The sequence below is a fragment of the Artibeus jamaicensis genome, unplaced genomic scaffold (genome assembly GCF_021234435.1).
Source record: "Artibeus jamaicensis isolate MK-2021 breed Jamaican fruit bat unplaced genomic scaffold, CSHL_Jam_final scaffold_833, whole genome shotgun sequence".
NCBI classification, from domain to species: domain Eukaryota; kingdom Metazoa; phylum Chordata; class Mammalia; order Chiroptera; family Phyllostomidae; genus Artibeus; species Artibeus jamaicensis.
In genome coordinates, this window is record NW_026522056.1 from 8,531,190 (window position 1) to 8,545,150 (window position 13,961).

General features: G+C 48.5%; 1 protein-coding gene across 1 annotated transcript; it reads left to right on the plus strand.

Annotated features, from left to right (window-relative positions):
* The first annotated feature begins 6,406 nt into the window (after positions 1–6,406).
* On the plus strand, positions 6,407–12,556 carry STAR (steroidogenic acute regulatory protein). The gene is made up of 7 exons (XM_037166941.2): positions 6,407–6,515; positions 7,328–7,441; positions 7,743–7,870; positions 8,956–9,114; positions 9,246–9,430; positions 10,033–10,126; positions 10,635–12,556. Exons 1-7 carry the CDS (start codon positions 6,452–6,454, stop codon positions 10,743–10,745), a joined length of 855 nt encoding a protein of 284 aa, XP_037022836.2. The 5' UTR covers positions 6,407–6,451; the 3' UTR covers positions 10,746–12,556.
* The last annotated feature ends 1,405 nt before the right edge of the window (positions 12,557–13,961 follow it).

Sequence of the window (13,961 nt, forward strand, 5' to 3'; positions counted from 1 at the left end):
CCGACTCTGATAAAACTAACTCCCAACAGTCCCTGGATGCTTAATGATAGCCAGGTGCCCTTATGCTGTCCACCGTGGAAGGTTTCTCAGGGAAGCCGTGTTAGCGTGGACCCCAGAGGTACTACAAAGAGGTGAAGAAGGCTGGAAAATGGTCTTTTTCTCTCGAGTGCTGGCTGGCTGTCTCAGGCAGAGGGCAGTGTAGACAGCAGAGAGCGAAGGGCAGCAGGCCAAGCAGACTCACTGGGCAACTGCTGTGGGCAGTTCCTGACCTCCAGTCTTCATGGCACCACTGCACAGGTCAAGACACGGAGTCCAGGAATTGAACCTGGCAAGCAAATATTAGAGGGGAGGCAGTTATGAACCATTTCCTACCCCTTGATTCCTACCCCCAAATTATACATACGAGGGAGGACCCAAAAACTGGAGTTTATTTATAAAAAACTATTTTTACATGTTTAAACTTCAGTCTCCTTCAAAGTACTCTCTCTATTTGATGCAGTACACCTATCGAGACATTTTTTCCACTGCTTAAAACAGTTTGCACTTACCGATTTTGATGCCTTTTAGTGCTTCTGCCATTTTTTGTTTCACTGCTTCCACACTGGCAAAATGTTTCCCTTTGAGGACTGTATTCATCTGGGGAAACAAACAAAAAAAATTGCTCAGGGCAAGACAGGGTTACGAGGGAGTGTGGGGCATAGAGGTCATGCCGTTTGTGGTCAAAAACTACTGAACGTTCAGCACGATGTGGGCAGGTGCACTGTAAATTGCCCATCATGAAATGGGCAAACACATTGAGTATTAAAAAGGTATGTATAGTCCTGGCTGGAGTAGCTCAGTGGATTGAGCACGGGCCTGCAAACCAGACAATCGCGGTTCAATTCCCAGTCAGGGCACATTCCTGGGTTGTAGGCCGGTTCCCTGCAGGCCAGTTCCCAGCAGGGGACACACGAAAGGCAACCATACATTGATGTTTCTCTCCCTCTCTCCTTCCCTTTCCCTCTAAAGATAAATAAATAAATTTTTAAAAAATAAAAATAAAAAGGTATGTATATATTCCTTGAAGCCAAATGCACCCTCTCACAACAATGCCAGCTGGTACACTGATATAGATGGGTTCCTAGAACACTCACCTAGTAGGGGAATCCTGTACAAGGGGCATGCCCTCCAGAAGATAATTCCAGGGGTTTTTTTATGTTCCCCCCTTGTATGTACTTATGTGTGTATAGGCTGTGTGTTTGTGTGTATAGCATTTTCTCACCTTTCAAGTCATACTACAAAATGAGCTCCATTCAACCACCTTTCTCATAAGGAGTGGTCATTCCCAGGGAGGTACGGAGAAGACATTTCAGTTGTAGATGTTACAGGCTGATGCTTTAATGCTGAACCAACCTTCCAGCTGGTAGCTGACAACCCTGCTCATAATCAAGGAAAGAATAGCAGGAGAGACTCTAGTCTGAGCGGTCGCCTGGGAGTTCTTTGTGAGCTGCGCAGGAATGTAATCAGTGATACAGCTGATACGCACATGTGCTGTTCCAATGCAAGGACTCCTAACAATGATGCTCAATCCATTAGGACCACAGTAAGTCCGGGAGAGGTGAAGTTTTTGCAAAAGAGGCTGAACACAACTTACTTTAAACCCGAGTGGCAACCTACTAGGTCCTAATATGAATTTAGTGGGTTATAATGAACATTTTTTAATGTTGACTCTTTTTTGTCGTTTGTACTGTTATTTACTTATTTATTGTTATTCTGTTACAGTTGTCCCAATTTTCCCTCTTTGCCTCCCTCCATCCAGCCACCCCCCACTCCCACAGTCAATCATCCCCACACCGTTGCCCATGTCCATGAGTCATTCACACATGTTCTTTGACTAGTCCCTTCCTCTTCTTTCCACCATAATCCTTCTTCCCCCACCCCTTTGGCCTCTGTCAGTCTGCTCCATGTTTCCATGTCTGTGGTTCTATTTTTCTTATTAGTTTATTCCTCTTATAAGTGAGATCATATGGTATTTGTCTTTCACTGACTGGCTTGTTTCACTTAGCATAATGCTCTCCAGTTCCACTGATGCTGTTACAAAGGGTAGAAGTTCTTTCTTTCTGCTGTGTACATTCCATTGTGTAAATGTACCACAGTTTTTGGATTCATTCATTTACTGCTGGGCACTTAGGCTATTTCCAGCACTTGGCTATTGTAAATAGCACTGCTATGAACATTGGGGTGCATTAGTTCTTTTGAATTGGTGTTTTGGGATGCTTAGGGTATAATCCCAGTAACGATATCACTGGGTCAAAGGCAGTCCCATTTTTAAATTTTTTTTAATTTAAAAATTTTTCTTATATTCAGAACAATTTAGATCTCGATACACATCAATCACTGTTTTATCAGACAGACTATGATTAATTAGTTCACAGACATTTTAAAGATTTTATTTATTTATTTATAAAGCAGGGGGAAAGGAGGGAGAAAGAGAGGAAGAGAAGCATGGATGGATGTGTAAGAGAACCATTGGTCAGTTGCCTCTCTCACACCCCCAACTGAGGACCTGGCCCGCAGCCCAGGCATGTGCCCTGACTGACTGGGGATCAAACTGGTGAGCTTTCGGTCCACAGGCCAGTACTCAATCCACTGAGTCACACCAACCAGGGCTATAACCAGCATTTTTAAAAATTGGAATGATTAGAAAATAGAGTACATGACATAATAAAAATAGATTGTGAAACATGTTACATGTGTGTATATGAATATTGTATGCATGTATAAAAATATATTTGTTACTGTGGGTGGCTGTTAAAAACGTTTGAAAAATTGCCTCAGTTTTTAGTAAATCGTTATGTGCTATTGCAGTTAGGAAGTAAAAGTATATGTCCATTGCCCATCTGTCACCTCACACCCTGAAAATCACCTGTGCCCTGGCTGAGAAGTCTGGACTTCGTCTTAGGCGCTCTTGATGTGTTGTTACCCCCTTAAGCCATACAACCACCCTACAAGGATTACAAAAAGAGAAAGAAAACCTATCCCTATTTCACAGATAAGAAAGGTCAGACTGAAGAAGTGAGCCTGGGATCATAAAGTAGGGGAACCAGGACCCAAACCTATGCTTTGTCCACTCCGGTTCATGGGACCCCCCACTACCATTCCAATAAACCCAAAGACAGGTGGTGTTGCCCGGTGCTCACCTCCTCTGAGCCAGGGCCCACACAAGCTCAAGGTCCCTGTCCTCAACCCCCAGCCTCTGCCTCCTAGGAGACTACAGAGGAATCTTCCACCACACCCTGTAAATATTCCATTTGGCTGAACAACCAGAGTGCCCCAGGACAGCCAGCTCTCCACCCTCAGACCCCTTCTCCATGCTGTTGGCCGTTTGTTTTAACTGAATACCCACACCCCATCCTCCACCTCAAACCCGGCTGACTCCTTATTGTACTCCCCACACTCAGCCCTAACGTCACCTCCTCCCAGAAGCCTTCCGTAACACTCCTCCCTCTCCCTGTGTGATTAGGTTCCATCCCCTTGTACTTCCCAACCCCCTCCTCGGCTGTTCTACAACTTTCCGTATGGGTCCTGTGGTTCATTTTTCTCATAACCATAGACCCACACAGTGCCCCCCCCGGTGAAGATGGTTGAATGAATGAGTGGAGTCCTCTCCTTTGCCCACCTGACTCCATCCCCAGGCCCCAGAGCCTTCCTCTCCAGCACTCTGCACAGCCTGAGCCAGAGCTCTGTTATCTTCCTCCCTGAGCAGTTGTGTTCATCTGATCTCCCTGGGGTGCTCTGCCATCACCAAAAGCAAAGGTAGGCACTGGCCTGGTAGCTCAGTTGTTAGAGTGTCATCCTGATGTGCCAAGGTTGTAGGTTCAACACCCGATCATGGCGCATACAATAATCAACCAGTGAATGTATCAATAAGTGGAACAACAAATCAATGTTTCTTTTTCTCTCTCTCTCTTCCCCCTCCACACTCTTTACAATCAATAAAAAAAAAAAAAAAGCAAAGCCAGATACAATGTTGAATCAGATACAGGTGACATGCAGAACCAGATGAAATTCGCCGACCTCTCTCCGCCCTTACTCAGAGGGACAGTAAGAGTTAACTAGTCATTCAGCCTGGAAAAGATGAGGAAGAGAAGGAAACCTTGGCCCTGTGGGAGGTCACCAGCATCTCCTCCTCTGAGTCAATGGCAGCCTCTGACATCAGCAGCGGCTCAGTCCTCCAGGCTCCCTGCACAGCCTCCTCCCCTCTCACAGTGGCCATCATTCTCCCCAGGATGGCAACAGCGGGGGCCTTGAACATTATTATCTGCAGGGCCTATCCCGTAATAACCCCCTCCCCACTCCTCACCACCTCCACTGGAACACACATGTGCATGAGGATGCACGTGTACCAAGAAGGGAGGAGCAGCTGTCCCAGCGCACTGTCTGTGCCTTCTTCTCTTTCCAAGTCTATAAACAGCAAAACCCCCATCCTCACCCCCTATGGCACAATGAACAACAGAGACCAAGTCCTCTCCCTTACAGCCTATCTTCTATCCGGGGCTCTTTGAGGGCTGGAGACAAAGCCAAGAGGCGGGTTTCCTATTCAAAAGACAAATTTGCCCCGCCGTACCTGCCCCAGCTGCTTCACGGGAAGGAGCAAGAGCCTGCTCTGTACCCTGCCTGAAGCTGAGTGCTGGGGGGTGGGGATGGATGTGGTCAAGGAGCCTCAGGGACAAACAATCCCACAGAAGAGACAAGCAAACACACACAAACCATTACACAAATCAGGACTGGAGATATGCCCTTCTCGAGGTACTGGCAACAAGGGTATAAGTCAAAGGGATAAGCCATTCCAGAAGGTTGCGTGGAGGAGGGGCCAGCCCCTGGTGAGAGACGAGAGGACAGACAGGGCCTCTCTGAGTTGCTGGGCCCTTTTCACTACTTCACCAGGGATTGAAATGAAGGGTGTGGGGCTCACCCTGTTGTGTGTGGGCTCCAGGGAACAGGCCTGGCTCTGAGCAGGTCCTGTCTTTCTCATCCTTTCTATAAGGAGGGAGACGGGGGACCTGCTGCTGCGCCTCGATTTTTAGGCCTCCCCTCTGCCTCCAGGCCATGGTGACAGGGCACAGAAGTCTCGCACAGGGGGCAGGCTCTGAGCCAGGGCCAAATCAGCGTGATTCTCTGACCTCCCAAAATTCTTATCAGATGAGTCTGGCTTAAAAACAACTGCAAGGTCAACCTTAAAGGGAAAAGATTTCACCAGAGACCAGCATGCAGGCTGGGAGGGGATCTCCCTCACTGGGCCTCTGGGATGGGGTGTGGGGACAGCAGGGAAGACTCAGCTGCCTTATGAGTCTCTGCGTAGAGCACAGGCCCCCAAAGTGCAAAGACAGGGTGAGCACTCCCGGACCACGCCCAGCCCTGCGGCACAGCCTGCCCTACCTGGGCACTCAGAAGAAGTCTGAGGAAGGGTGAAGGGTGCAGCTGGACTCGGGTCCCTGCCCTTGTGTCTCTGGGCGGTTCTCCCCTCTGCTTTGGAGCCTTACAGGACTGGGCCCTGAGGCATCATTCTCCCACCAGCACAAACCCCTAAGCAGGGAGAACGAACTCTGAGCAGGGTTTTAGTAAAGGTGTTCATATAAATGGCCGAGTGAGTAATTCAACTGAACACAGAAAGTGCCTGGGGGCTGCCAGAGGAACAGTGCGTGGGCTGAAGGTCAGAGTGTTTGTGTGGTTTTCCCAGCCCTCCCACTGAGTAGATGTTTGAGCTTGAACGGGTCATTTCCACTCTCTGGACTTTGGGCTACTCATACAGGGCAGGATGGCCTCTACCAGCTCTGACCCACTAAGCTTTTAGCAGACACCCTGGGCATCTCCTAGGCAGCATTGCCCAAAGCCTGGCGTGCAGTTCACAGAACACCTGCATGGCAGTCACCTGGGAATTTTTACACACACATACACGCAGCTTTCAAAGCCTCAATTCTAGACCTGTTAAATCTGGAGTTTCTGATGACATGGGCTAGAAACCTGTTCCAAGGAGCAGCCCATGTGCTATTTGAGAACCATTGTCAGATGGCGTGTGCTTTCTTCTAAACCGTCTTTACGTCAGCTGCTGCTTTTTCTTTCCCCTCCATCCACTGAGTCTGGCAGCACCCTCCCTACTCCTTTCTGTGCACCGTCCTACCCCCTCCACTCCCCACAAATGGCCAAAGCAGCAGTGTGAGGCAATCCCTCTATCCTTGACCCTTTCCTTTGCACAGTGAATAATGGCTTTTTTATCTCTCAGTGATGAAGAACAGCCTTCAGCTGGGAGCATTTAAGACGCAGAACACAGGCCCCAGCCACAGCTGCAGGCCCCGGAAGCAGACCTTGACGTGTTCGGGAAGGACTGAAGCCACCTTCAGGAGCAGAGGCAGGCGGAGGCAGCAGCAGCAGCAGCAGCAGCAGCCCTACCAGTACCAGCCCCCAGGAAAGAATGCTCCTAGCAACATTTAAGCTGTGTGCTGGGAGCTCCTACCGACATGTGCGCAACATGAAGGGTGAGTTCCCTGCAGGAGAGGGTGTTTGTGATGGCGACCAGAAGTTCTCAGGCACGTGGTTCGGTGGCAAAGTTACTGGCAAAGTTACTGGGGGCAAGCCACTCGGGTTCTGATCCCAGCCGTGCCTCTTACTGGGCAAATCTGCACAACTCTTGTCCCTCCTGGACCTCAATTTTCCCACCGGAGCCTATAGGCTGAATATGAAGATGCCTATGTCCCTTCCAGATTCTGTGATTTCTGGTCTCCCCTCCGGGGCTGCAATCTTCCTTGGACTCTTCCTGACCTGGCCTTCCTCTAGGATTGGTCCCAAGGGTACCGGGGAGGTCCTAGCCACAGTGGGAGAGGTAGAAGCAAGCCTTGACTGCAACAAGCAGTGCTGGCAAGCCTGAGACATGCTCAGGGAAGGAGGTGGGGGGAGGAGGGAAGGAAAGGAGAACAAGACAGCAGGGTAGCCTAGACCCTTAGCTGCTGGCTAGGGGGCAGGTGTCTTTAATTCTCCTGCTGTAGTGGGTTTTTCTGGTTCGAACAAAGCTTCTTTCCCTTCAAGGACACTCTGGTATGGGCTGCCGTTCCCAGGCAGGGCCAGGCCTGGCCAGTCCAGATAGAAGGCAGGTTTCTGGGCCCGAAGGCAGCCCGGTGCAGCGTAAGGAGCACTGGGAGTTGACCTGGTTCTAGTTCAGGTCTCTACTAGGAATCTGTATGCTCCTGATCAAGTCACTTCCTTCTCCCAGCCAGTTCCCCATCTGTGACAAGCTGAAGGGGTGGAGGGGACTTTCCCACCCCTGGGCAACTCTTTCCTTCTCTTCCTGCAGGACTGCGGCAGCAAGCTATGCGGGCCATTGGCCAGGAGCTGAACCGGAGGGCGCTGGGAGGCCCGACTCCCAGTGAGTGGATTAACCAGGTCCGGCGTCGGAGCTCTCTACTCGGTGAGTGGGAGGCTTGTGGGCTTCTGCCAGGGAGAGCGGGCTCCCAGAGTACAAACACTGTACATGTGGCTCTGGTCCCCACGACCCCCATGACCTTTGAGAGAATGGGAATGGAGTTCCTGACAGCCATACCCTCTCCCTTGTCATCTGCATCTGCTGTGTCTAACTTGACCTGCAGGCTGAATCCTATGGCTTTGGTCTTGGCTCTTGAAAGAGCAGATCCAGAAATCGAGGGGACACAAGCGGGTGGGAAGCTAGGGGACGGGTAGGAAGCTCGGTCTCTCGTTGGCTGTGTATCCAGGTTCTCGACTGGAAGACACTCTCTATAGTGACCAGGAGTTGGCCTATATCCACCAGGGAGAGGAGGCTATGCAAAAGGCCCTGGGCATCCTCAGCAGCCAGGAGGGCTGGAAGAAGGAGGACCAGAAGGTAAGGGAGAGTGGGAACGAATGCGCGGTTCCTCACCATCCCACTGCCGTCCCCAAGGCCAGCTGGAGCGGGGTTGGGGGCCCCCCTGCTCTTCTCAGAATTCCTACCTTATGCAGTAGTCGCTGGGCAACAAGTAGTTTTGAGAAGTCTCCTTTCCCGAGCATATACCCTCAGGTACTCTTTCTGCTACCAAGGACACCCTAGAGACTCAGGTTTGAGAAACATTGTGTCCTTACCTCCCCTCTAAGTACGTTGTACACCTACGCAGCAGAGACCATGCAGTGGGGGTTCTGCACGCTGGGCTGGAGGTTCCAGTGCCAAGGCAGTGTCTGTGCGGTTCAGCCTTCCTTGTGGCCGAGCTTGCAGGGGTGACCTGGGCTGTACCAAAACACAAGTGGCCCAAGCCTTTGGGCTCTCTGCTCCTGAGCACTACACCTTCACTGGAAGACAGTAATGAGGCGCATGTTCCAGGCCAACGGCTCTATTGAGACTGGTTTTATCTTCACAAAAAGTTTACACGCTGCCCATTGCCTGAAGCTCCAGTAAAACCTCTCCTTCTTCAAGTTAATAGACTACTACATTGGGAGTCAAGAAACCTGAGATCGAAGCCCAGCACTCCTCTTAGCCAAGGCTCTCTGGGCAAATCACTGCCCTTCTCTGGCCCTACGTCCTCGGGTGAAATGAGGTACTGGACTGAAAGTGTTGAAGATCCCACTCAACATTCTATGTGCGTAATGAGTTGGTTGTAGACCAGATTTTTCACACTCGAAGTCTGTCTCTCCCAGGATCTTTAAATTTAAGTCAAGTAAAGTTCTTTTCAGCTGGGCCTGCCGATGCCCATGAATATTCGCCACCAAGACAGAGGCGCCCAGGGGCAGACAGGTCACTTCTGGTCTTCAGCAGATGTGCAAGGCTCGTGGCAGGAAAGATCTCCTACTCTTCTTAGTCAGCAATATTATAGTTCCAGATTTCTGGATACTTAGTTCTTACCCCCGCCCCCTCCCTGTCTTGCCTGATATTGTCTGTCTCGGGGCAGGAATATTCTTCTCTAATTTCATCCCGGGGCTCCTTTCTCTCCCTGACAGGCCAATGGGGACAAAGTGCTGAGCAAAGTGGTCCCAGACGTGGGCAAGGTATTCCGGCTGGAGGTGGTGGTGGACCAGCCCGTGGAGAGGCTCTATGAAGAGCTTGTGGAACGCATGGAGGTGATGGGAGAGTGGAACCCGAATGTCAAGGAGATCAAGGTGAGGCGGAGCCCGGGGGCGAGTGGCAGGGGCCCGTGGGAGGCAGGTCTGAAAGGTGGCCAAAGCTGTGGGTGGCAGTGCCTTACCCCCAACCCTGGCTAAGTTGATTCCGGTTCCCCGGGGCCCGGCAGGTCCTGCAGAAGATTGGGAAAGACACGGTGATCACTCACGAGTTGGCTGCGGAATCAGCAGGAAACCTCGTGGGGCCCCGTGACTTCGTGAGTGTGCGCTGCGCCAAGCGCCGAGGCTCCACCTGTGTGCTGGCTGGCATGGCCACACGTTTCGGGGAGATGCCGGAGCAGAAAGGCGTCATCAGGTAATACCGGCAGCAGGCTCGAAAGCTCCGTTTCTGAACACAGGCTTGGGGGCCGTGCATGCGATGAATGCGGGCTCCAAGAAAGCAATCCTTGGTCCCTACTCCCAGCTTCCCGTTACAGAGGAAGATTCTCGTGTTCCATAGCAGCGGATGAAGACAAGATTAGCCTCACTTATACAGCCAGTTTGTCCTGCCCCCTCTGAAAGTTTAAGGGCCTTAACAGTTCACTAAAGCAAGGGGTAGGGCTGAGGGGTGGCTGGTATGGTCAGGGAAGGCTGTACTAGTGATTAAAATATAAGCCACACCTCTTAGAACTCGGCTGCTGAGTTCCTCAGGGGCCCTGCCACCACCCTGGACCCTTTCCAACGTCCCTGTTACCCAGCAACTAAAAGGCACCACAGGAAGCCTCCAGGGTCCAGGTCCGGTTCTAATGTCTCTGTTCCGAAAAGCTGGTAACCGGGCCACTTGTTAAATATCACCCTTGGCGAAGGATGCTTCTCTGATGCTTGGAAAGACAAGGCACTTGAGAAATGTTAGGAGAACTAGCCCGCATGCGAGAACTCGGAATTGTCCTCCTGACTTGGTTTCTCTTCCATCGCCAGAGCTGAACACGGTCCCACCTGCATGGTACTCCGTCCCCTGACTGGGAGTCCCTCAAAGACCAAACTCACCTGGCTGCTCAGCATTGACCTGAAGGTGAGGGGCATGGGAGGCGGCACACTGGGGCAGCTGGGGAGAGAACAACAGGTTCTACCCCTCCCACATCTTCCCACACAGAATAGGAAAAGTCCTTCCATTTCGAGAGACTCATAGACAGTTGACGAGGGAAGAGATTTGAGTAATGGCTTGATACTCCACATCTCAACAGCCTGCAATGGGTCCCTCTTACCTTCTCACATGAAATTTCAAATCTATAGTTATCTTAGAAAAAAAGGAAACTTGGGCCCAGAAAGGTGTGCTAACTAGCTCAGGGTCACACAGCTGGAGACAGGTCTGAAATTTGTCCTGAGGGCAAATCCTGTGCTTCTGGCACTTTCACAGTGGCAGGCAGAACCGCAAAGGACTCCTCCAGCCCTTGACCCTGGCTGACTGCAGAACTGGAAGACCAAGACCATACCAACCTATAACGTTTGTGATAGGGTCCAGAGGTCTAGAGTGGAATACAGCCCACAAGATGGCCAAATCCTTCTGTCTTCTACTCTAGGGATGGCTGCCAAAGACTATCATCAATCAGGTCCTATCGCAGACCCAGATAGACTTTGCCAACCACCTGCGCAAGCACCTGGAGTCCAGTCCTCCTGAAGCCAGGTGTTGAAGACCAGCCTGCTGCTTCCAGCTGTTCTAGCTGCACTGTCTTGCATGCTCATCAGGAAAATCCCTCCCAGAAGCCTACAAGGCTGCTTGAGATCTTCATCTGGGGACAGTGGGTTGGGGTGGCAATGTATTTACATTGTGATAGTAGGACTCAGATTGGTCCAATTTTAGCACCAAGAAAATAGGGATGGGGCTTTTATACAAAGATGAGCCTTCTAACTTCATTCACCACTTAGCTGTGAAATGAAGGTCAAGGTTCCCAAATATCTGTAAAACTTTTCTCTGGGCCTTTACATGTCTACCTAAAAACATCTCAAAATGCTAGTAGCCGAGAGAAGGTGCAGAGAGGATGCTAAATACAAGGATTGGGACCCTCATGCTTCATGGGCTTGAGAGCTCCTCTCCCTGCAGGTGGTGGGTGTGGGCATAGCAGGGTCTTACAGCAGGGGCTCCAGCAACTCTCTGCCCCTCCACCAAGTACACAGAGAGCTGCACCAAAGTGCAGGCTACTGCCCAGCAGGGGCTTTCCAGAGACCTAGTTCAAGTCTTCCCGATGAAAGAAAACAGAACCGTTAGGCTGGTTCCCTTACTTCTTCCATGAGCACTAGTCAGAATAAAGAATCATGACAGATACAAGAACTTCGGTCTGTACCTGTTTTAAAGTTCTACTCTGAAGAAATCTTTCATTAAACTGCAACTTCATACTAAAGCTTTGAATCCTAGACAAAAAATCTTAATTAAATTTAAATTCCCCAAGCTCGTTAAAAGTAAAAACTACTGGGGACTTATGTCATTTAATTATTTAGAATTTGTTATCAGAACCTTTCACAAAAACTTAATTTCCATGCTAGGCACAAGCCTACACTTTAAGAATTCTGTAACTGGTAGCTGATTAATGGGTATTGTATGATGAAGATTATGCCTGAGGATTTTTATTTAGTTAATTATAAGAAAGGAGAGTGTAACTTGGGGTGGTGAACATACTATACCATATACAGATTTTATAGAATTGTACACCTGAAACCTATATCATTTTATTAACCAATATCTGCCTAATAAATTCAATAAAAAGAATAGTGCCAATACCAATGAATGAACAATATTACTAAGATAAAGTTAAAAACAAACTGTTTTCCCACCAGTGACTGTTTAAATCTAACAAGGCAACTGACTCTGTACTTCAGTCTGTTTATCACACCAGCTCTCAGCCTGCCTGAGGCCCGCCAGTCTCTCTGCTCTAGGTCAATGTTTTACTGCTGTGACAGATGGTTGGAACAAGGGGTACTCTGGTGATAGCAAATTCCCTTTCCAAGATTTAGAGAATTTACGTTTTAAAAATATAAATTGGGATGGGATTAATTTGCTAAAATGTGTACCACTTGAAGCTTTTCCATTCTAGTGCTAATAGATTGTTGATGTATACCATTTGGAAATAGAGCTCTATTTTATTTATTCAACAAGTTAGCAGCAGCAGACATTCTGGTATTTATTGAGGCACTGAAATTTTACAGGTAGAGATATTTATTGTTATTTATTCTGATTGTTTCTTAATCTATTTTTGGCATAGATGAAATTATGGCTTATCTGTCCAGGAGCTTCAGAGTGTGAGAGTGTAATTGAAGAAGTATTTCTAGAACAGAATTATCATCTATTCCCAGCGAGGAGAAACTGATTATGTGTTTAAAGATGTGTAGAGCAATATACACTCTAGTTTCAAAAGAAAACAGGATGATAATAAAGAAATGGGCTTTCAACACACAACACAGTTTTGAGTTTGATTGTAATTTACATTCTCGAAACTACACAACCACATCTTTGAGATGACTGTGGAGATATTCTCCCACTTGTTTAACTTTATATTGGAATAAAATAAGTTGTGATGATCTGCTTTCAAAAACAATTTTTTAATTTATTTACCTCATCTGAGGACATTGTTTCATTGCTTTTAGAGAGAGGGAGAGAAACATCTACCAGTTGCTTCTCATAGGTTCCCTAGGGTTGCACATACCTGCAACCCAGGTATGTGCCCTGACCTAGAATTATATCCACCTTTTGGTCACAGAAAGTCATTCCAAACAAGGAAGCCACACTGGCCAACACCAGAAACCATTTTATATAGGACTATACAGAGAATGGGTATTCTTTGAGCCCTTCAAACGAACCTTATCAAAACACACACACACATTTTGAATATGAAGTATAACAGATAAAATCATTACTCCTGTTATCTGATTTATGAAAGCCAAATGTACAAGAAACTAATTTTATCATTTAAAAAAAGAGCTGTATATGTGGTAATTATGTTTATATTTTATAACTTATACAATTATATACTGTGAAGGAGCTTTGCCCACAGAACCCCGCCATCTACCACAGACAAGAATAAGTTTACCGAGACAGGATCTGCTTGGGGAGGAAATGTGGCCAATCTCTCAAAGGAGAAGGGCCAGGAGCCTGTTCCTCAATGGGCTTTTATTGGGTTCAATTTGCATAGGAATATGGGTAAAGCTCATCAATCATTGTCAGTAATGATCAAATAATAGATAACATACGAAGAACTATGAGGGCTTATTCTGAGTCAGGGTCAGTTAGCTAAGGGCTATAGAAGTTTGGGAAACAAAACTCATTTCCTGCTAGACCCTTATTGGAAAACTGAGGACATGCTTAGCAAAGCAGGTTTTCACAGGGTTTTATGCATTTTTTTTTTTTAGGCCCGATTGCCTCGGGGGAACAGTCCATTCCTGCCCAGGGCTGCACCGCCCTCCAACATTGTTTCAGGGTTAAGTCAGGCAGCCAAGAGACTAGGAGACTTCTTGCAGACAGAATGAGGACTCAGGGTATGTCAAAGCCCGGGGGTGAGGGCCCATCCCTCCTTTTCTATAGCCTCCCAAGTCCTTCCCTGAGGGCCCCTTCTCAAGTGCCTATCTTAGGTCATCCCTCCCTTGAGGAATCTTACCCATCCTTGACTAACCGGTCATCTGACCAGGGCCAAGCACAGTGAAGTAAAAGGGGGGAGAGGTGGTGCCCCTGCCAGGGAGATAAGCTTTGTCTCCTTAGTAGCTTATGGTTCCAAGGTCCTTTACTCAGCCTTAGCCATGAGGGGGGTGGGGGGTAGGGTTACAGTTTCGGAAACCATGCAGGGCAGTTCCCAACAATATACGTGGTGATTTATATCATAAAGTTACCCCCAGCTTTCTCTAAATTACACTACCCTCAT

Coding starts and splice junctions, on each gene's coding strand:
- STAR (XM_037166941.2), top strand. CDS start 6,452: ATGCTCCTAGCAACATTTAAGCTGTGTGCTGGGAGCTCCTACCGACAT. Junction 6,516..7,327: donor ACATGTGCGCAACATGAAGG/GTGAGTTCCCTG, acceptor CTCTTCCTGCAG/GACTGCGGCAGCAAGCTATG. Junction 7,871..8,955: donor GGAAGAAGGAGGACCAGAAG/GTAAGGGAGAGT, acceptor TCTCCCTGACAG/GCCAATGGGGACAAAGTGCT.